The sequence below is a fragment of the Argiope bruennichi genome, chromosome 3, assembly GCF_947563725.1.
Source record: "Argiope bruennichi chromosome 3, qqArgBrue1.1, whole genome shotgun sequence".
Taxonomy (NCBI): domain Eukaryota; kingdom Metazoa; phylum Arthropoda; class Arachnida; order Araneae; family Araneidae; genus Argiope; species Argiope bruennichi.
In genome coordinates this window covers 32052474-32076085 of record NC_079153.1, presented here as the reverse complement: position 1 = coordinate 32076085, position 23612 = coordinate 32052474, and the positions used below count along the sequence as shown (strand labels likewise).

The following is a 23612-nucleotide window of genomic DNA, read 5'->3' as shown; positions in this document are numbered from 1 at the left end:
GAAAAAAAAATTAATTAATATAAACTTTTTTAATGCACAAAAATATTCTCCTGCTTTTTAATTAATTTAAAAACTATTTTTTGTACAATAGAAAAACACAAGCTTTCTTAATTTATATTAGATATGATATTTGTCGTTTCTGCTGTACTATCATTTTCCGAATATCAACAAATCTGTATAGCTTTCCTTTGCTACATAGGGCATGATACGTCGCGTATTTAAGATGTTATAAATTATTTTAACTTTTTTCTGCTTCTTTATTTGTAAAAGCTATTATATTATAATAGAACGAAAAGATGGATTTCAACGATCTGGATTCCGATAGTGAACATAACAGCAATGATATTGCAGCCATCTTACAATACTTAATCAGCAGGTATATTTTCATCTTATATAAGAGTGTGTCATATGAGTTTTTCGAATAATAAAAATTTGTGTGAACTATTAATTTATACCTATAAGTATATTCTTTTTTCCTATGCTGGAAATTCATTATTGAAAAATAGTATCAATTTAGTCTCTGCAAATACAATCTCATTTTTCATTACATCTTATACAAAATTACATTCATAATTTTTAAAGAAAAATTGTTACACCGCTATGCAAATAAGAAGTTTATTCATATGATCAATACAATTTTTTATAAAGAACGAAAGAAAGAATTTTTTTATAAAGAAGCATTCAAATTGGATGATAGATATATAAAAACAAATGTCTTATGTATTTTGCAGAGGAATATTGTCATTATTGAAAAATAACTGTAAATGTTTAACAATATTAAGGAAGATGTAAATTTTTAAGATAAAAATATATTCTTTGTATATGTCGTCAAAAGAAATGAACCTAAAAATGTGTCCGACTGAATTTGAGCAGATTTTTTTATATAGAATTATCACTTTGAAATTTTGGTTTTAGGAGATATGTTTGATTTTTGATATAAATTCTTTTAGGGTTCAAAGTCAAAATTCAGGCATTTTAGTTGAAATTTGTGGAAGGAAAATGTTGCTTTTATTTCTATAATATAAGTTTTTATTTGGTACTTATAAATTATTTTATAAATTTTTGCATTTTGTGGAGAAAAAGCATGTATTAAACCTGATTCTTTTAAAGCAAACTATTACTTAAGCAGTGTAAGAATAAATTAAATTAATTTTTTTAGAATTTAAATTAGATTTTTACTTATGCATATAACTTCATCCATTTGAGCAGTTTTTAACATAATTGTTATGGTGTCAGTGTAAAGCAGATTGGAGTTGTAATAATGTGTTAAGAACTACTATTATCATTTTAGGTTATTTAAGAATATATATTTTTTAGAAAATGCCATTTCATGAAAAGTTCTTTTTGAACCAAAATTTTCATGAAAATGTAAGGGTTGCAATCCTATCAATTGTTTTTCTAAACATAATAATCATGTTAATAGTTTTAATTGCGATTTTTCTGGTACACTTTATAATGTGTATAGACTGTTTATCCTTTGTAATTTGATTATAAATTATGAAACAGTTTCTAGTTTCTCTTATTCAAGTTTTAAATAATACATTAAAATAAATAATTATTTGAGTTTTTTCAAATGAAAAATACAAGTATGAAAAGTTTCATATAAACTATTGAATTTTTAAATGTGATGATTTTCTTGTTAATAACTCAGATTGTTAAACTGAGCTACTTTTGTTCAAATTAATTCAATATCCATCTTGAAATTATTGCTAAAAAATATAAACCTACCTGTTCTGCATAAATGAGTAACTATTTAGTTTCTTTTTGAAGATTTCATGCAAATATTTATTGTTTTCAAATACTGTTGAGATGCAGTTGATTGTATGAAACTTCCAATACTTAGTTATTTCAATTTGGATTTAAATTATCGAATTGAATCCTTTGCTAAAACTTCCTTTGTATTAAATAATAGCATGATTGTAATTTCTAAATTAACTTTGATAATTAATTATGGAAGCAATGACATAATAGTAATATGCTGTCATAAAAATAGAAAGATAGAATTTATGAAATATTTTCTTGTAATAATCTCTTTTAGTACTCTTCAAAAACCATAAATGATTTTTTTTAATGAGAAAATGGAACATATACTCTACCACTGAGCTTTGTTTAACTTTTCAAACATCCAAAATAGAAATTCTAATCTTCGTGCCACAAATATTAAAAGTTTTATTTTAAAAGAAATTTGTATATTATTATAGTTAAAATTAAATATTTTTAAAAGTTAGATAGTTTAATTTATTTAATATTTGAATAATAATTTATTTCAGTGGACAAGTGCGAATAATTGCAGCATCTCCTCAGTTATACAATGATGGTTCTGATGATGAAACTGCTGTTCGCTGCACTCCTAAAGGTCTTTTTATGTTCATATTTAATATATCTTGATTGTTTGCTTATTCTTACTTAAATTAATTAATATAGGTACAAGAAAGGGGTTAAATCTGTATGTTTATATTTAAAAAATACTTATTTTTAATAAAACACGAAATTAAGTTTTATAATTTAGTCAGTTGCATAATTTAAAAAATAGATTTCCTGTGATTATATTGTACAGATAATTTTTAGTTGGATATAAAATCTTTGATGAGACACATACAAAAGTAATATATTTTAATGTTTAGTGAAGAATTTACATTGAATTTATAATCAATTTTTTATTGTACCATTCATTGTAATGCATTTTTGTTGTAAATTGATATTTTAATAAAATACAACAGATAAATATACATATTTTTTATTGTTCTTTATTAAGTGCTTAATGGTCCATAATTTTTACTTATTATTGGTCGTTGTCAGAAGGTTAAAAATTGTTATATCCAGTGATTGCTAATGTGGCATTATAGCATAATAATAATTTTAAAAAAATTCAATAATAATTTGTTAATGTAGTGAATGATGGATGTGAACATAGCTTTTATTTATTTGATAAAAATACAAATTAGAATTCAATAGTCTTATTTCATTTCATAAATATCAGTTTCAGAAAATTTATTAGAAAAGATTAATGGGAATGTTAAAAAATTCCATTTTATGTCCCTTGTCATTGTAAGCAATTCTGGTGACATTAGCATCTCAAAAATTATTTCAATTTAAATAAAACACCTTGTATACTTGAAGATAGAATTATGATTATATATAATAAAAATTAACTTGAAGAATTTGATTAATCTCCCAAAATTAATATGATACAATTAAAATTGTGTTTCTGAAAATAACTTAAAAGTGAAACAAGCAAAACAGTGAAATTTCATATGAGATTTTTACTTGAAAGTGGTAGAGCAGAATAAAATCTGAGTGGGGAAAACTATATCTGGTTACCCATGTGTATATAAATATATCTGAAATATAATGGTCTAGATAAATTAAATATATTGATATATTCTTTAATTCAAAATATGGATATGTATTGATTTGAGACAAATTTCATCCGAGAGTAAATTATGTCATCCAACACTATAATAATCTAGATAAGTGAAATTTCTTATTTTGTGTAAATATCAAAAAAAAAAATATGCTACATATCAAATTGATCAATAGAAAGAGATAGTTCTAAAATGTGCACTTTATTCCTTTCTCTACTTTTGAAGCTATACACAAAACTTATCATAATCTGGAAGCATTTTAAGATTTGATGTGAACACACTCCTTATTTTTCTGATGTGCATTTTCAAATTTTCATTTTCAACTTTGTTGCATAGAATATTTATATTTAAAAAAAGGTATATCCATGTTTAATGAAAATCTGCATATTGATATATATTATTCACTTCATAAATATCAGATTGTATTTGGTTTCTTTTCAGATGAATTGGCTTCATATTTGTTGTTTCTAAGTTGATGAAAATTTGATTCATTTGGGATGTTTGATTTATTGTCTGAAATTTTTAAAGTTAATTTAAAAAATATTTTTGTTATATCATTTTGTTTGTACTTTAAAACTAGCTGTATCCGGCCACTTGTTCCTGTGACTCAAGTCTGGTTAAATGGGGGGGGGGGAGAGAAAGTGTATGTTTCCAATATGATTAATTTTATAATGCTTTTAGATATACAGTAGTGTTTGTAGTTTCATTGTCTCTGTACATTTAAAGATTGTTTGGTTTGCTGGTTCTAGAACACTCAACATATAATTATCCATGTGAGAAGAATCCATGTGTAAATCTAAATCGCACACTTCTAAAGATTAGCCTAGAGCTTTGTTGATGTAGATTGCAAACTCCATACAAGTTGGAAATTGCTATCTCTTAAATTGAAATGGCATATTTGTTGAAATAACTGGAATATGAAGAATGAGGGCATCTTCATCATTGAAAGGTCCTGTCGAGATTGTTGGGCATTAATTTTTTTACTACAAGCATTGAAAGCCTTGGTTGATTGATATTTTGCAACATGATAACTGGTACATCAATTTTCAATTGCAGTATGTGCATTCAAAAATTGTTTGACAGTTAACCTGCTTCCTCAATAATGGATAGACTTGTTTGTTTCACTGCCTTGATTTGAATGTTAAACTAAATAATACTGTTAAGCTCATAAATGTTTTTGCTGCAAGGATAGATCACTAACTCAGCCTTTCGGGATTGTAGTAATTGGTTTGAATATTAGGAAATACTTTTTCAACCAATTCTTCTTTTGATGTCGCTAAAATGCAGAAGTTGTGATGCAATGAAATTCCTCCTGAATCAGATCAACAGACTAATCTGTTCCCAACTTCTGGCAATTGGTATGAGAATATATCAGCTAATCAATCATTTTTTAGCTCTGCACATATGTTTGTATTTAATTACAATGTCTTTACATGTTTTCACAAAATAGATTATTTCAAGCAAGAATTTATTTCATCTGCTGACATCAAGCAAGGAATTGGAGGCAATATTTGCCTCAAATCTGCAAGTATTATTAATGCATTCCCAAATGGTCTGATGTTTTTACACAGATTTTGCAATGATTGTAAAGATCCTCAAGTGAATTTTTATACCCCATACTTATCCCAAATGATGAATTTCTACGATATAATCTTGATTTGTTATCAACTAATATCTATCCACTTTTAGTATGCATGATATATTTTAGTTTGCAAGTATTTTTTTTGGGGGGGGGATATAATATTGAATGATGGAATATAACTTAAGAAATTGCAAAGCAGTATCATAGAAATATAATTGAAATGCTCATAATGTAGAACTGTTGGGCTCAAGTCATAGTAACATCTATTTTTTCTTTACTTTTACAGCTGATCATTATCCTGATACCTCCTGCCTTAAGGTAAAATTACATCACATTTATTGTTCAAAAATTTATTTTTCATCAGAAAATATTTCACAATATTTTTTTGCTCTTAGGGCAGTGATTTAAGCCAAGCCATTCTTCTCAATTCTGGAGCACTGAATGATCGGCATGCGAATTCTCCAGCGGGTATGATTCCGTTACCCTGCATGTTGAGATCAGTAAGAACTTTATTTAAATTTAAAAACATGTAATGATTATTTAATATCTATAATAAAATTATAATGGTGTTTTAATTTTCTTACATATTTATCAGAATTCCTTAAAGTAGGTAAGTGTATGCAAGGAAACTATATATACAAGGTAATTCAAAATGAATATAGCGATTACAAACAGTTATAACTATTTGATGAAAAAGAAAAGAATTTATTGATAAGATTAACATATAATGTGGATGGAATGTCAAAATTTTGTATACATATGTCATAGATATTTATGTGACTTCCTTTGGTCACATGGACAATATTTATGCAGTAGTCCATTTCATGCCATACATTCTGAAACATGCCTACAATCACCGACGCAAACTAAATGCTTCTCATGCCTAAAACAATTGAAGAACTCAAAATACATAATTGTAATGTGCTTGCATCGGTGACTGCCAACATGCTTCAGATTGTATGGCATGAAATAGACTACAGCCTAGATATTGTCCGTTTGACCAAAGTCGCATAGAACATCTATGAGGTATATATACAAAATTTTGAAGTTCCGTCTACATTATGTGTTAATCTTATTGATAAATTCTTATTCATTAAATAGTTATAGCCATTTGTAACACTATATTCATTTTAAATTACCCTATATATATGTGTGTGTATACATATATATGTGACTCTTGAGTTTTTTTTTTTTTTTTTTTTTAATTTAAAGCATTATGCTTGGTTAGGCATTTTTTCTAGCCTCTTTAAAAAATTGAATTTAAAAAATTGTATTACATTTCCCTTAAACTGTTTTTTCCCCCCTTTTCTGTGTCTGCAATTTTCTTTTCCTTCTGTAGATGGAGGATGGTATAATAATTATGTTGCTTAATGAAACATTTTTTTTTTTTTTTTCAAGATATAACATTTAGAGATTTTTCTTTCTGCATTTTACATGCTAATAATTTTATATTTCATTTTAACACAAATAATTTTCTAATTTTAATAAAAATAAATAATTTTATGTAAAATTTTATTATTTTCATTTTATCTATTCTTAAAGAGCACTTCCTCTTTCGGTTGTTTGTGTATTTACTATAAATATTTAGTAAATAAAACTAAATAAATATCTTGTATGGGAAAAATAACAATATATGTTAAAAGACTTTTTATCTATAGATAAGCAGTGCATTTTTATGGTATAAGTTTTCTTGAATTTTAAAAAATATCAAAAATTAAATTAATAATGGATGTCAATAGTGAGTTTTTACTTTCTACTTCTCCAATCATTTTTCAGTAGGTTTTTTTTTTTTTTTGCAAATTATGCTTAAGTTTGTAGTTCTATCTTTTAAGTAAATGTCTTTTTGGAAAAGACATTTACTTAAAGACATTTATTACTGATATATATTTCCTTATGATACATATAAAAACATTACATTTTTAATTCATATGAGAAAAATATTCAAAAGTTACTGAAAATTACATTGATATTCTCATGCTATCTAATGTTTATATTTGCTGTTCATGGATATGTTTAAAAGTATTGCCAATGAAAATCATTAAAAAATGCAAAATATTTGTTACAAATCTTTATATGGTGGTGAACTAATACTATATTTTTCAACTGGTTAATGCAAATAGTTTTATTATATTTTTTTGTCAATGAAGCAATCACCTTGATTACTAATGACATGTTATTAATTAGTGGATTAATATTCGCTTCTTGATCTGCAAAACAAAAAACATTTTAAATCTAAATACAACATTACTTACCAGTCCTTCCAGTAAGATGTTAATTTTGAATTCTGCTGATGTAGAGATTTTTATTTGTTTAGCAAATACAGTAGACTCCCGATTATCCGCGGTGCGGATTATCCGCGCCTGCCGCAAAAAGTTTTTTTTTTTTTTTTTTTTGTCTGATTTTTTTAAAAAGGTGCAGTTTTACCGTTATGCTTTTGTAATTACATAATACATTACAGTATTAAAACAGTACATATGTATTAATTTTTCTGTGTATCCTAGACGCCTCTCGTAAGTACAAAGCACTTTTCTGTTTTCATTAACAAAATGCATTTTAGGTTAGTTTTGAGTGATATACTAAAATATTAAGCGTTAGTTAAACATTTCCTGCTGTTTATTTTACGTTTTATTGTACGTAAAACGATTTTTCAAAGTTGGAATGACTGTTTTCCTTTTTGCTATACCCGTTTTTAGCTTTTTTCGGATTATCCGCGATTTTTGTTATCCGCGGCGGCCGCGCCACCCAATTCCGCGGATAATCGGGAGTGTACTGTAATAATTAACCAAACCATATTTATGAAGTTGCACATCACTAAATTAATATCTATTTTTATGTGTATTGTAAAATTAAATCTGAATTTTGCTCTTTGAATGCATTTAGAGCTACATTGTACCCCAAAATTATCACCTCCTTTCTGCTATTTTGCATTAAAAGTGGAAATTACTAACTATTTCTCTTCTTTCTCTTAAAAGCTAATAAGGACTATTATATAGTAATAAAGTGATATTTTAGGATTCTTATTTTCATTTTATAAGTCTTACTATAATAAGTTATGAAGAATCAGTTTGTACTGCTGAATATTCATATCTTTCTAAAATATGCTACATATATTTAAAATCTTTATTTACTGTTTTCACAGTTTTGTTTATATTTCTAAATCTTTATTCTTCCTTTTCTCTTCCATTCTTGATGGCAATGAAGATTTGATTTGATATCATTGTCCCTGTGTTATGAATAATGTATGTAATTATATAATCACTTTCTTACTGTGTATTAAAGATAAAAAATGAAAACTCAATCAATTTAAAAAATCATTCAAATATTCAAAGAAATGTAAGAGAATAATTTTAAAAAGCTGATAGAATTTCTGTTTCACTATTCAAATGACCAATTGTCCCTTAATTTCTTGAAAATTCTCATAAGTGCTTTATTTTCTTATAGAGAGAAATTGGAATGAATGGCAGGCAGCATTTTAGTTTAGGTGACCGTTGTCAAATAATGCAGAGGTAACTATAATTATAATTTAATTTACTTATCAATTGTTGAAGTTTTTAATGATATATAGCTTATTCCTGCATTGCTTTAAATTATAGTCTGTTGCATATTACAATTCATAAACAAATTATTTTGTATATAAATGGTTTATTAAATTATTTTTGACATTTTTTTTTTTCATTTGAATTTTGTAAATATTTATCATGTATGCAAGAGACCAAAAATTTGTTTTACAATTACAATGTAAAATTTGTCCTATATTTATACTTTTTTTTTTTCCAGTTCTATCTGTTAGCTCCATGTCTCCTTTTTTTTAAAAAAAAATATAAAATTCAGTTTAATACTAGTGTCAGTAGAAAAGTTTTTTAACTGCTTATGATTTACTTGACATCTATTGCTTTAAGATGAGAATTTCAGATCTTTTTTTAAGGCGGTATGGATTGAGCTTAGATACGATGATTTATTGTAAAAGGATATCTGAAAAATGTATACCTATTGTTTATTTTTTTAAAATTCTGCTGGATTTTTTTTTTTTTTTTCACATCTGTGTACAAATTCATTACATAAGTCATTTATTTTTATTCTGAATATTGAATATACTGGAAAAATAAGAATTGGATTCAAGAAAATACGCATCCTCCTTCTTTTCTGATAATTCATATTTCTTTCATGAGATGTGAGAAACAAGGATTACGAATCTAAATTTATTTTGTGTAATGAAATATATTTAAACAAATGCATTATCATTTTTTAATATTTAATTTTTGAAATGATTTTAAAAATATTATATTTTTAAACTATTTAGTGATGGAATATTCAAATATGCTTCTTTCATTACTAGCTGAATTATTGTTGATTTTTCTTGTAATATTTTGTTTTAGAAATGGTCCAACTTGTTTAGAATGTTTGAAAGTTTATTCCATTATTTTAATTGTCTAACTTGGTCAATAAATTTTATAATAAGACAGTATAGATCTGAAATTAATTTTAAGTGTATGATAGGTCTGTGAATGATGTAATAATATGTATAAATTTGTATTACACTTTTAAAATGCATTGATTTTCTTCGTGGCTTATCTATTAAGACTACAAATAAATAGAATTTTATCTAATTTTTTGCTTTATTGTCATATTTAATTTTGCTTCCTCATTGTGTGTAATAAGATAATGAGAAAAGCATATTGTCACTGGAATATGCTTTTCTATATTCTCTTTCCTAGAAACATACGTTTTTCAAATATTTTCATTTAAATATTGCCTTCTTTCTAATGGAAAATATTTTGTATATTTACATTTCAGTGGATAAATACTTGTATTTAGTTTTATTTGTAAGTCTGAAAACATTATTTACTGGTTTGAAACCTGGGTGCTATATAATTGTTTTTTATAAGCTTAATATACCATTGAAAGCAGAAACTTTAGATTACTGTTTATGCTCAAGATCAGGTATGCCATTTTGTTAATATAAAACTGAGAGGAGGTAATTGTTTGCAGATTACTTTTATTTCCAAGCCTCTCTTACACAATGCTATTAATATTCTTCAATTTAAAACATGCTTCATTTAAGAATTTGTTTTAGTAGTTCTTGTGTAAGGAATTATATCTGATTACATTGGTATGCTTTTTCATAATTTAGCATTATTGACCTCAGATTTAAATCTAAAGTTGATTTTTTATTCTACTTAAAATTATAGTTATAGTTCAACATTTTTGAATCAATAATAATTTAAATTGATAATTTTTCATAATTAAAAATGTTGAAATGCTAATTTTATTTTCATTATGCATAGAAGTATCTCTCTGTCCCTTATATAATCTTTAATTACTATTCACTTATAGTATATTCATGTGGTTCTATATATTTTAATGCTGGATAACTTTTTTCTTGATATGTTTTTGTTATTGTTCAATGTTCATTTTTTATAGGGTTGAATTAATTTTTATAAAAATATTTTTTTAGGGTAATTCCTAATAAGAAAGATGTTCTAGACCGTTATACAGGAAAGGTATTTTGTGGTACTTTTGCCAGAGATGGTGATGTTTTTATGTCAGCTGCACAAGGTAAGAGTTACTGAGTAACAAATTTGTTTGTTCATTACGTTTTAATTCATAAGAAAGAATTTCACTTCTGCTGTTTTTATTTAAATATACTAAAAAATCTCTTACTTGGCCCCCAGATTATTGTATCAGGTTATATGATACAAGTAAAGGACTTTTTAATCTGAAAAAACTTGTTGAAGCAAGAGATGTTGGATGGAGTATTTTAGACACTGCTGTTAGGTAACTATTTATTTTATTGTGGTAGTAAAAAAATACATGTTTAAAAAGTGATTATATACAATGTGGTAATAAATTGCAAAAGATATTGGGTTATTTTTGATTCTACTAATATAATGCTATTAAGAGTTTTTTTATAGCTATTAAGGGCATTTTTTATATTTTAAAATTTTGAATTAATGGCTCTCTTTTCATGCTTAATTCTGGTTCCTTTTTTTAAATTGTGTTTTTTAAATCAAAATATAATTTTATCTAATTTTTCAAACTAATTTCAGCCCAGATGGAAACACTTTTATTTACTGCAGCTGGTCTGAATGTAGTAAGTAGTTCACTCATTCTCTATAGCTTCTATATTTACATAAAATGTAATTAATCCAATTTATCTGCATTGTTAAAATTATTTTCTAAATACTTGAATTTAGACTTCTGAGTTTCATAGGATTCTGGCTTTCTAATATTTCTCAGAGTATTATTTCTATAGTGTTGACTCCAACTTTAAGGTATAGTGTCATATGCAAATCACATGCTTAAAATAAATGCATGCTCAGCTAAATTTTGGTAAAATCCCCTTTATATTAATTTTATGTATATTAGTATATATTATGGTATACAAATATATATTAGTTCTGAATGTTTCTGCTTGCTCCCTTTTTCTGATTACTGTCTTCCTGTGATGTGATCATTGTTTGATAATGAATTTAAAAAAGCAATTTTGGAAGCTGCTATAAAATTAAACATTCTGTCTGGTTACAAATGCATAAATTTTTTGAAGAGAACTTTTTTGCTTTTTCTCAGAAATTTTATTATATGGATATATATTTCATAATTTGTAATGCCTTATCTACTTATCTTACCACATTCATAATACTTCAGAATGTAACTAGAATCCCTCATTTCTGAAAATAGTGATTCATTATAGAATCATGAGTAAAAAAAGAAAGACATTAAATTGTTGAATTTTGCAAAAATAGTGATTTTTCTTTCAATTATAAAAATTGGTATTTTAGATGAAAAATAAACTTAATAACGCATGTGCTTTTTGTTGAAAATTTGTTTTATTGAATGATTTTGCTTTCTATTCTGTCATTATTATTTATATGTATTTTGTATTTGTCAAATTACTGGCACATCATTTAACATTTTGACAAGTTCACTTTCAAATATAAAAAATTTTGGTCTTCTTTTTTTGATTACATCATACTCTTAAGTTTTTCTATTAATATTATGCAATTTTTCAAATGCCTTCATTTTTAAAATGTACAAGAAATTTTAGCATGATTTTCCATAGATAATATAAAATCAAGCATTTCATTTAAAGAAAAAGTTTTGGAATGTATGATTTAGTTATTATCTTCTAAGAAGTAATTTTGCAAACAGAAAATACTGTAATAATACTGTATTACTAATAATCAGATACCATGCTGTGGTGTTAAACGTTGCAAAGTGAGACGTTTTATTACTTTTATTTATTTTCTCTCTACAATCTAGTTCATATTTGTAATGTAAGTGAGGATCAGGAACTTCATGAGGCTCTTCCACTTTACCCTGAAGAACGAAGATTTTGTGTTTTTGCTCTTCGATTTTCTCAAGACGGAAGTGAAATTCTTGGCGGGTAGATTAATATTCTTTATTATTATTATTATTTATTTTTAATTTTCATCCAGTCTTTATGTCTGCTGTCTTATTCTTATTAATGAATATTTTTTTGTAATTTTGTCTTTTATTCTGAGATTTTAAATTTTTTTAAAATGAATTTATTTTTTAAGTATTGTTTTTAATTCTTTTAATAATAATAGAAGTGGTGAAGGAAAATGGTAGCAATTCCTTTTTTTTTTTTTTTTTTTTTTTTTTACTATTTTAATTATATTTTTAGGGCCAATGATCAATATTTATATGTATATAACAGAGAAGTAAATAGAAGAACTTTAAGAGTAAGTATTTCTTTTCTTATACAAGAAAAATTGGTGTGTTTTTGTGTGTGTGTGTGAGAGAGAGATTTAAAATTGTTCCTTGTAAAATTTGTCAAATCTTATTGACTGTGATAATAAAAAAAAGTTATATAGTTATCTATTCATAAAAGAATTTAATCTATAAAAATTCATTTTATTCTACAAAAAATTATTTTTTAAAAATTGTTCATTGTTTCTTGTTCTGTATTTTAAAATATTTTTTTTTTTTCCATAAGAATTAAAAGGCCAATCTTTTTAAGAGTTTGGATATACTAAATAACTTATGTTTTATTGATTGTATTTTGAAAATTTAAAAAAAAAAAAAAGTGTTTTAGTAGATTAATTTTTGTCAATTTTCTAAGACAATTTAAATGCTATAGGAGTCATTGTAGCAGTATATAATGAACTACCTTGTTATAGAAAAATTTTCTTTTATGTTTTAATATGGTTAATTAATTTTACAGACAGTTTTTTCTAAATATCCATGCATTATTAATGACATAAAATTGATTTTTTATGAATTTTATTTATATTTACCAAAATTTGAAAATTATTTTACAGTTTCCCCTACTTGGCAATAAATTAATGTTCAAATTTTAATCCTACATGTACATTAATAAGAGAAAAGTTATCTGTTTTTGTCACATTTATCACCATTATCCTTGAAAAAGTCCAATTTCATATAAATCTTGAGAAATGAGATCCTTAAAATTTATTTCAAAAAAGTTTGCACATTTCATGAAACGTTAGATTTAATTATATATGCTGGTGATAAAATATTGTTAGATTAACTGTAATCAGTTTAATCATGTTTCACAGGTAAAATCAGAGATGTAGAAATCATGAATCTTTAATACTGATTTGATAGATTAAATCCTCCTTAATTATCATTTATAATGCAGATATAATTTCATTTATGACTAAATACAACCTAAATGTGAATTAATAAGTGGTTTACTAACATTAATGTCATGTATGTATAATGAATATTGTATGTACATTGTTATCTATTTTTATTTTACAGATATATTCTCATGAGGATGATGTAAATACAGTTGCCTTTGCTGATAACACTTCGCAAATTCTTTTTAGTGGTGGAGATGATGGTATTTGTAAGGTAAAGTACACTTTGATCAATTAATTAAATGTTATGAAATAATCGTGACCTATTTATAGTTTTATCATATGGGCAAATAAAGATACTGTTTTCCAAAAGCAATGAAATGTCGCCGCACATTTTCCAAGTTTATACATATTAAGAAGTTATTGTTTATTATAGATGCTTCGCATGTACAATTAAGGTGGGGAGGATTTTATTACTTTGGGCAATTGGAACTGTCTGATAATTAGGGATTGCAATACCGGACCAAAATTTCAATACCGGTATTCGGTATTTTATAGATCTTAATACCGGGATACCGGTTTTAATACCGGTATTAGAAATTTTAGAAAAAGAAAGAAAACAAGGTGTTTCTTTGTTTTATTTGCCAGTTTTATAAAAGAGTGTATTATCACAAAAAATAATATGGAACTTATAATAGTATATAAAGAATCACAAAAAAGTAAAAAAAAACAACTTATTTATTTAAATCACAAAAAAAAAAAATTGTAAATATCACTATTCAGTCTGTGGTACTAATACAAATTTTGGAAATATGATCTTAAAAAACATAATGCATCAGTTGTACTGTCATTAAAGCTGAAAAGTAATTTTGTGTAAAAATTACCAGCTGTCGTAAACGCTCTTTCGGTATCTACGTCTACGTTCTTCAGATAGTGATTTGTGCTGTTCTTTCATGATTGCAACATGAAATTTATTGTTGCATTAGCTGTTAATAAATTAAAATCTCTCCGACATAATGCCTCTATAGTCAGTTTTATTGGAAGTAGAACTGGTATAGTTCTGGATATTAAGACGAATTCACTGTCTGAAAAAATTAATTTGCAGGTTTAAGTTGATTATTGCTTTTTGGATTGGATTTCTAAATTTCAAAAACCGCTCCATCATTAGGAGTAAACTGTTCCAACGTGTCTTAGAATATATTATTGACATATATTCTGTTTTATTTTCAGTTAGTATATATATTTTTTGTAGGGGAAAGTTTAAATATCTTAACAATTTCTCGAACTTTATAAATTATAGGAAGCAATTCTTGATGGGTTAATATTTCATCCTCATTAGCAATATCTTCTTCCACAATTACATTGTCATTATCTTCATTGTCAATATCGCTCTCACTCTTACTGTCTTCAATGTCGGAATCCGAAGTTTCTATATCCGCAATATTTGGATTCTTCTATTCTTTATTTTTTTTGGTATATTTGGTATTTACTGCTAATTGAAATCCATGAGCAAAGCACAATTGCTGATTTGCACCAATCAACTTTCCAAATTTTTTCATAACTGTTACTCCATGAGTCGTTATAGATACAATATCTTCTTTCAGGGATAATCCATGTTTCGCTCATTTAGATTTAAGCAATTAATTAAGCCATTAGCTAATTAATTTCGCCCGTTGGGGAGACATAAAAACAAAAACGTATACTATTTTGCTATGTTGGCGATCCCTGTGGAGACAATTTAAAATATTTCTAGTAAATACCGAAAAACCCGTATTTAAACTTGTGAATACCGGTATTACGAAATTGTAAAATGGCTCAAAATACCGGTATTCAGTATACCCAGGGGTGTTTGGGCTCCGGGGAAACCCCGGAATTCCGGGGATTTTGAACTTCGACACCCGGAAATTCCGGGGATCGTCGTTCAAAAGGAAGTAGGAATAATAATGAATTATTTATTTTGATCTGGGTAATTTTGTTTGCTTTTAAAGCAGAAAACGCAAGGTCAGTGTGTGTGGTGAAAACTTTTCCTTTCTTTCTCCAAAGGCAGTGATAATGCGTGAAAAGGGGGAAAAAACTTCTTTTTTGTTCTTTCCTTATTGCGAGTTATGACTCATTCCCCCGGTTCTCGGACATTCTCTTCTTGATTCTTTTCGGCAAGTAGGCGCGGCAGAAAAAAAAGGGGGAGACTTCGTTCGACCAGATGTGCGATAACGTGACTCTGGGTTCAAAGGTCTTATCTCTACTGGCGTGGCGCCAATAAGTAGAGAAGGGGGATTTTTCGCCGTATTAGCTATTTGTCATTGATCGCTTCGGAACTTTTTTTTCTTCGCTGTGTAAAATTTTCGTTTCATTTATTGATGCACGTGTAAATTTTTCGTTTCGCTTATTGAAATATTTTTTTATTTATGTACGCAAGAGAATTTCATTTAGAAATTTCAGCATATGAAACAGAAATTACCCCTTAAAAATTCATATCTAATTAGTTTTACAGCATTAGATCCAGAGCTAAGAGGTAAAACCAGTACAATATTAGCTTTTGAAAAATTATCATCTTTTATGTCCCATATTTTTAGTGATAATGAAAAGTCAAAAGTAGAAGCTGAAATAAGGTTATACCAGAGTGATATTGATATCACCAAAGAAATGCTCTACACATCTGATGAAAGTGGAAATCAAGTCAAGTGTACAATTGATAAATATTGGTCTAAAGTTTTTAATTTAAAAGATGATTTCACAAATGATTATAAGTATCCTACATTGGCTAAATTGGTCAAAGCCTGCCTTAGCTGCTTCCATGGCCCATTAGGGAAAGTGCATTCAACTTAATGGATACACTTGTCACTGACTATAGAACCTCTCTTAAGATTGATTCCCTAGATGCAGTTCAGACTATTAAATATGATTTAATGGCTTCTAAAGAAACCTCATGTGAAAAATATGGCTCAAAAAATCCAATGACTGATCCAATTCACAAAGATCTCTTACTGAATATGAACAGAAGTTGGAAAACATATCAAGAGGACTTAAAAACATGTATTTCAGATGAGTCACCTATAAAAGTCTCTGAAAAACCTTCTACATTAGCAGAAAAGCAAACTGCTTCTACCTCTGCATGTGCAGTTCTCGAGGAAATTTCTTCAACTGTAAATGAGGAAAATAAAAGTCAACCTTCCTGCAATTATGAAGTTCACCACAAAAGAAAGACAAGCCCACAAACATCAGAAAATAAAAAAAAAAAGCAGCAGAAATTAGATAATTTTTTTTAAAAGAATTAATTTAGGTAATTTAAAAGATTTGCATAAAATGTAGTAGTTTATATGTTTGAAAATTTATGGTTATTAATTTTGCAAAAAAAGTAATTCATTGAACTTTTATAATTAGGTCATTCAATACTTCATAATTGTAATTTTTCATTTCTCCCCCCCCCCCCTTCTCGAAACTCCAAAATGCCGGTAGTAAGTCCGTAAAAGTTTCCGAGGATTTTTTGGGGTCCCACAAACACCCCTGTATACCGGTATTGCAATCCCTACTGATAATGTCTTGGGGAGCTGAAGTTGGATACTGGACTTTATCTAGAAGCTTAATATTAGATAATAAGCAAATGTTTTGATTTGCATGAAAAGGATCAGATTCGATTGTTTTTATTCAAAAAGAATTGCCACTCTGGAGTCCTACTAAAACATCATAAAAACTGGTTATAGATTATTCAAAATTCAATTGATTTCAAAAATATAAATTCTTCTCTAATCTTCTTACACTTCATTTTGCGAGTTGTAATTTTGTCTGCAAAATGCACATTAAAATTTTAAATGTTGTTCTGTTTGATGCCATTGTGTAAAAGTTTGAATTTCTTTTATATACAGTGTTTAAAAAGAAAATTTAAATACCATGCATTATTATCCCATTTATTTTGAATGATCCTTCAAATCATCAATACCATAATTTTATCCATATCATCTTATATCCATGGCAAGCAGGTGAGCAAGCCATGAGTTAGTAAGTCTGAAAAAAAGTTTGCTGGTGAAAGAAAAGAATTTTATTTAAGACAGAAGAATTATGAAATTATTAAAAAAAAAAAATTAATTTCAAGAATACCATTTCCAAAAAAGGGACAAATACTTATTGTTTTTAAAAAATACAGGGCATTTTGTTTAGGGGTTGCTAGATTGAAATATAACTACCTCCTCCATGCAAATTCCCAAGTCAACTAAATGAACATTTGAGCATCTACAAATCTCATGAGGAACAACTTACTATATGACCAGCTTTATATTTATGCTTCTTGGAACAGCTTCTTAAAACTTATCCATGTGATTTTGGCTACAGAGTTACTAGAAGAGAATTTTTTTTTCTCAGTATCTTGATAATATTTGTTAATGCTTCATTTGTATCTGTAATGAAAATTACTCACTCCTTGTATGCTTCTTTTATTATGTTTGTAAATGTAATGATTTATCCTTGCAGGTTTGGGATCGCAGGACTCTTTGTGAATTTTCCCCAAAACCTGTAGGTATTCTTGCTGGGCATGAAGATGGTATTACATATGTTGATTCGAAAGTAAGAATTATATAAATCTTGTTTGTCAGTTTTTATTTGTATTATATATATATATATATATATATATATATATATATATATATATATAATATTCTGAAAATCTAATATATTCCTTCTAGGGTGATGGCAGGCATTTAATAACTAACAGCAAAGATCAGACAATTAAATTATGGGATATGCGTATGTTTTCCCCATCTTCATGTATGGAAGTAAGTTTCTTTTATTATTTAAGTCAAAAATATGTTCTAGTGTTGTTTATTGAATAAACTGACAAGTATAATTTTCAGTGGACTTCCAAGTAGTATTTTACAGAAGTCTCCAATTTTAATGTTGCATTTGGAAAATTTAACATTCGTTTTCATTTATTAATCCTTTAATTTGATTTTATGTCAGTTCAGATTATACTTTAAAAATTCTGTTAACTGTTCAGAGTGGTGTTTGGGAAATTTCTTCAGTGTATTCAAAATCATTTTTAAAGAAAAGCGGGGGGGGGGGGAGATGCCAAAGAGCTGTTACAAGACATTCAGTTGTTTTACAGAATAGATAATAAAGCTTTTTTTTTTTTTTTTTTTTTTAATTTTTGCTTTTGGCAGATTTCTGGTTCAGCAAGAATATTGGCTGTATTTTTTATCAATTAAATCTGTAATGCATATGCCTCTATTCATTGTACATCAGAATTTGAATTTCATATCAGCAATGAAATTTATTGTTTTAAATAGTGCATATATTTTTATTTATAAATTTTAAGAAATACTTGCCAACAATTAAATTGGAAACATTAAAAAACAATCTTTCAACTGTTGAATTTTTTTTTTTAATTGTGCTATGATATTTTCAAAGGTTATTATGAAACATTACTAACATTTTGCTTAATTTCTAATTAAGATTTAAAAATTATTGCTATCAAAATATTCATTTTCAACATCCAAAATATATCCATGTCAAATTTGGTAGCTGTAGACAAACTGTGTGTCCTACAGAACACCAAAACAGTAGTCATACACATTCTCCTTTATTACTAATAGTGATTACACTTCCACAGCAAAATTGTTATCTTAATTTCTTCTGATAAATTAGGCTTTTAAATTCCTTGAGATTTAAGTTTTTTTGTATGTTATTGTGGGACGGATTTTAAGAGCTATGCAGTATTATAGTTTATGACTATTTTGATTATATTTTTGCATCCTATTAATGTATTTTGGAATTACATTATCAATTGATCGATTAGTAATACTCTAAAACACATATTCTTGTAATTGCAGGGTGCATATAAAGCTGTCAAATCACACAATTGGGACTACAGATGGCAGAGAGTCCCAACAAGCTGTAAGTTTCATAATTATTTTTAATCTTATTATACAGAGAAGGCTAAAAACGTATCATAATAACTTATATATATAAAGGGAAATTTAAAATGTAACAATATTATAGCAACGAATTATTTATGGAATGTAATTAAATTAAAGCTAAAATATAAACTGTTGAGGAAATGAAGAAAACAGGCTAAAAACAAAGGTTTTTTTTTTTTTTTTTTTTTTCCCCTTCCTTTGCTAATTAGTGTTAAGATGATATGGTCAAATTGTGCTATTTATTTCTGTATACTATATACATTTTAAATTATTCTCCATATGTATTTATTCTGAGCTATGAGAAACAATCATAAAGAACAGTTGACTTGAATTCTAATAATTTATTTGTGGCTTAATTTGTTGTTTTCTTTTATGTGTATTCATTTAAAATTGTAAAAGAAATTTCAAGCCAAAATGAAATATTTAATAAAGAAACTAACAAGTGTTTATATACTAAGCTCTATATTTTCATAGAGATGCTAAAAAAGATTTAAAAAATTTTCAAATAACAGATGCATGAAATTTTTTATATATTTTTGTTTCATACAATGCTCATTAGTAAAATTTTTTGTTTGTTTCAGTGAATAGACAGAAACGTAAATTGCCTGGGGATACCTCATTAATGACCTATAGAGGTCACAGTGTTCTGCAGACTTTGATTCGATGTCACTTTTCTCCAGAAACTACTACTGGACAAAGTTATATTTATACTGGTTGTGCTCAAGGTCGTATTATTGGTCAGTTGATTTTCTATAACCCTTTAGAACATTAGCATTTATCACTGTTCTTTTAACACCTAACGCCATATTCATAGATAAATTCTTTAGTGAAACCAGGCACATTCTATTAATTTTTTTTTATAAGTAAATAAATATTTCGAAACTTCTAAACAATTTTCATCTTGTACATATCATTTTACAATTTATTTTTGAGATAATACAAGAAATTCAAAAGAAATCTGAATTTTTATATATATATTTAAAAATGTTTTTGTTTTGTTTTTTCCAGTTTTTCAGTAATTAAAAAAATTCCTGAATTTTACTTTACAGTCTTGGTCTTTTCAGCATTACTGAATTCTAAGCTTTAAGTTGTGTGATTAATATTTCAATATTTTTTATCTTAGTATATTAATTAGAGCCAATATATTAATTATATCAGATTATTTTGAGTTATAAAATATTAGAAACTAATTTCTGGTTTGCATAATTCAAATTTCATAATTCTAAATTCCAAATTTGAGTTGCATTTATTGTTATAATTCGATGTAAAATTGGTTCCCTGAAATGTATTTAATGTTTTGCTTTTGCATCTCCCCCCCCCCATTTAAATATGTATAATTTTCTAATGCACAATGTTAATATGTAATGCTTTTCTTCTTTATCAGTTTATGATGTTCTTACTGGCAAAATAAAAGCAACTTTAAAAGGACACAAAGGTTGTGTCCGTGATGTTTCATGGCATCCATACAGAAATGAAATAATGAGTAGTTCAGTAAGTACTAAGCCTAATTTGTTTTATCAAACCTTCAAAAAATTTCCTTAGATCACACTAAATGTTTTTATTTCAATTATGCACTTTTTCAGAATTATAATATCAAAAGAATTTTTGTAGAATTTAATTATATAGAAAATAAGAGTTCCACACCTTTTTGTCTAGAAACTAGAAAACAATTTGCATATTTTTATACTTGCAAGATAAAATTCTTTCCAGTACTTTGTATGATAAGTAAGAATAACTTTCAAACTATTGTAATAAACAAATGTAATAAAAGATTTCCTTTTTATAAAAATTATAAAATCTGAAAGTTGGTATAATTCAACTATATCTGTTTGGTAGTTTTTATACAACTTTATTTAACTGCATAGGCATGTTTTTTATTTATTTTTTTTTTTTTTTTTTTTTAAGCTCTTGTTTGAATATTAGTGATTAGACTTAATGGAAGTTCACATCAGTTAGTTACAGTATGATTACCAAAGTATTTATCATTATTATTATTATTATTATTATTTTAGTGGGATGGTACTATTGTGAAATGGACCTTTAACAAAACTGAAATCGATTCAGATTCAGAAGAAGGTTCAACTGTTTATAGCCACGGCGATGGTGGATTGCGTCGATCACAACGCCTTGCCGATCAGCGAAGGAAACAAGAGTCTGAAATTTGCTGAGTTTGTACAAAAGAGGGTTAATTTTAACTTTTTCTTTTTCTGCATTTCCAAACTATTTTAAGGAAAGAGCTACTTATTGTAGAATAATAAAGAGTAATTAAAAAATATATTTTCAAAAAGTGTTATTTTATTTGTTTTTCAATCCCGGTTACTTTTGATTTTTCTTTTAGTGTGACTTCCAAATTATGTTTTATGATGTATAGTTTCTTACACTTTTATAGTCAATATGAAAGAAAATATTTTGTATCATAATTTTCAGTCATGTATGTGAAGATGTAAATATTTATATAGTAGTAATAAAGTGAACCTAAGATTGCGTGATAGTTCAAAATTGGACAACATGAATAGGTGTGAAGCCTGATTTCATAGAAATTTTGCGTCGTAATATTTTCTTTGCATCTGCACTTATAATATTGCTTTATGTAACTTACTTGGCTATTACTGTTAATGAATATTGCAATGTCAAAAAAAATTAGTATCTTTATTGAATTTATTTCATATACATATAATGAATGTGTACAGTATTTTGCCAATCCATACCATTTCCATTGTGAAATATCGCTGTTGTTGTATTTCTTATTGAATGTACTGTAATGTGACCTTCCTGTTGCATTATGTAATGTGCCTTTTTATAACCTTTAATGTGGTTTTAATAACTAAGTCAATAGTTTCTTATTGTTTTTTTGTTTGTTTAATTATCACTAGAATTGTAAAGAAATTTCTGCAACTATATATGTAAAGTAATGTGTAGTTACAAATTAGTTTATTTACTGTATTTCATTCATAATATCTTTCATATATTTCATGTAAGTAGAAATCAATTAGTGTTGATTTTAATTGATTATAAATATTTGTCACTGGCAAAATGTGTGTATTATTTGAATTTTCTTCTTGTTTTATGGTGAAAGAGTTGGAGATATTTTCATAACTTTAATCTTCTCTAGGTTAATTATCTTGGACAAATAATTTTTCTTATATTAATTCTTCCCTGTGGTGACTGAATTTAACAATAAATAAGTTGTTTTTAATAGAGTAGTAAAAGTATATATACTTTCCTGTTTGAGTTCAAACTTTTTTTTTAACTAAATATATAGAATTGCCAAATCCACTATTATTTTTATGAACATAATTTCTTAAACTAAAATGATTTTTAAAAGAATAATATCCTATAATTATATATTTGAGCAATTATGTAATGTATAAATCTGATATTGTAATTGGAATATGTCTTGAATTTTGATAAGTATTTCTATTTGTTCTTTTTTTTTTTTTTTTCCCTTACAAAATTTTAAGAACTTTCTTAGCCAAGTAAGATTTTTATAAGCATTTTAGACTTGCTTTGACAGCTGTAATTTTTGCAATTGTTTTCTTTTTTGTTTCACCTGAATATAATTTGCTTGCTAAGTTATTCACAATTACAGTCTTTGAAAACTTCTAAAGCTGTATCCTTGTATTCAAAAATTAATTATAAAAACATAATAGATAATTTCTAGCTGTTAGTTAAGCAATAGTTTCCTGGCAACAAAGTACATTATTATTTGTATATATACTTTCCTGTCATATAAATATTTATCCACAAGCATTATTCCTGTCTATTGATGCATATGCTTGTTATCTCTACAGTCTGAATATGTGAGTGACTGTAATTTTGTTACATTGATCCTTGTAAGGGTGTATATAAAAATGTTAAAATAAAAATGTCAGTCAATGTATCGTTTTGGAGTATTATAATTGATTTCTACATGTGTCATACATGCAGTAGTAGAAAAAAAATTTATTTTTAAAATTCTGAACAGATACTTGCTGCAGAATTGTGCCACCCCTTTCTTTTATTGAGTAAAAATCATTAAATTTTTACATATATTTAAATTTGTTGTCAATGAATGAAATTTCTTTTAGATTTTTAATCTTAAAATGAAATATTTAAAAAAACAAAACTGAATCCCTTTGTTTGTCGAAAAAAATTCATAGTATATCAAATCACATTTGTACAAAAAACTTTCTGCCTAGAATCCAATCCAGTGATG

General features: G+C 26.5%; 1 protein-coding gene across 1 annotated transcript; it reads left to right on the top strand.

The window, feature by feature from the left end:
* The first annotated feature begins 163 nt into the window (after positions 1–163).
* On the top strand, positions 164–23307 carry LOC129962606 (DDB1- and CUL4-associated factor 11-like). The gene is made up of 17 exons (XM_056076425.1): positions 164–376; positions 2271–2356; positions 5234–5265; positions 5343–5447; positions 8389–8453; positions 10403–10503; positions 10620–10722; positions 10995–11038; positions 12208–12331; positions 12593–12650; positions 13693–13785; positions 17976–18068; positions 18188–18277; positions 19331–19394; positions 19999–20154; positions 20802–20908; positions 21430–23307. Exons 1-17 carry the CDS (start codon positions 297–299, stop codon positions 21583–21585), a joined length of 1557 nt encoding a protein of 518 aa, XP_055932400.1. The 5' UTR covers positions 164–296; the 3' UTR covers positions 21586–23307.
* The last annotated feature ends 305 nt before the right edge of the window (positions 23308–23612 follow it).

Excerpts from the sequence above, each read along its gene's own strand:
- LOC129962606 (XM_056076425.1), top strand. The coding sequence starts at position 297 with ATGGATTTCAACGATCTGGATTCCGATAGTGAACATAACAGCAATGAT. Across the intron at positions 2,357-5,233 it reads TGTTCGCTGCACTCCTAAAG|CTGATCATTATCCTGATACC; the intron begins GTCTTTTTATGT and ends TTACTTTTACAG. Across the intron at positions 12,651-13,692 it reads TAAATAGAAGAACTTTAAGA|ATATATTCTCATGAGGATGA; the intron begins GTAAGTATTTCT and ends TTTATTTTACAG.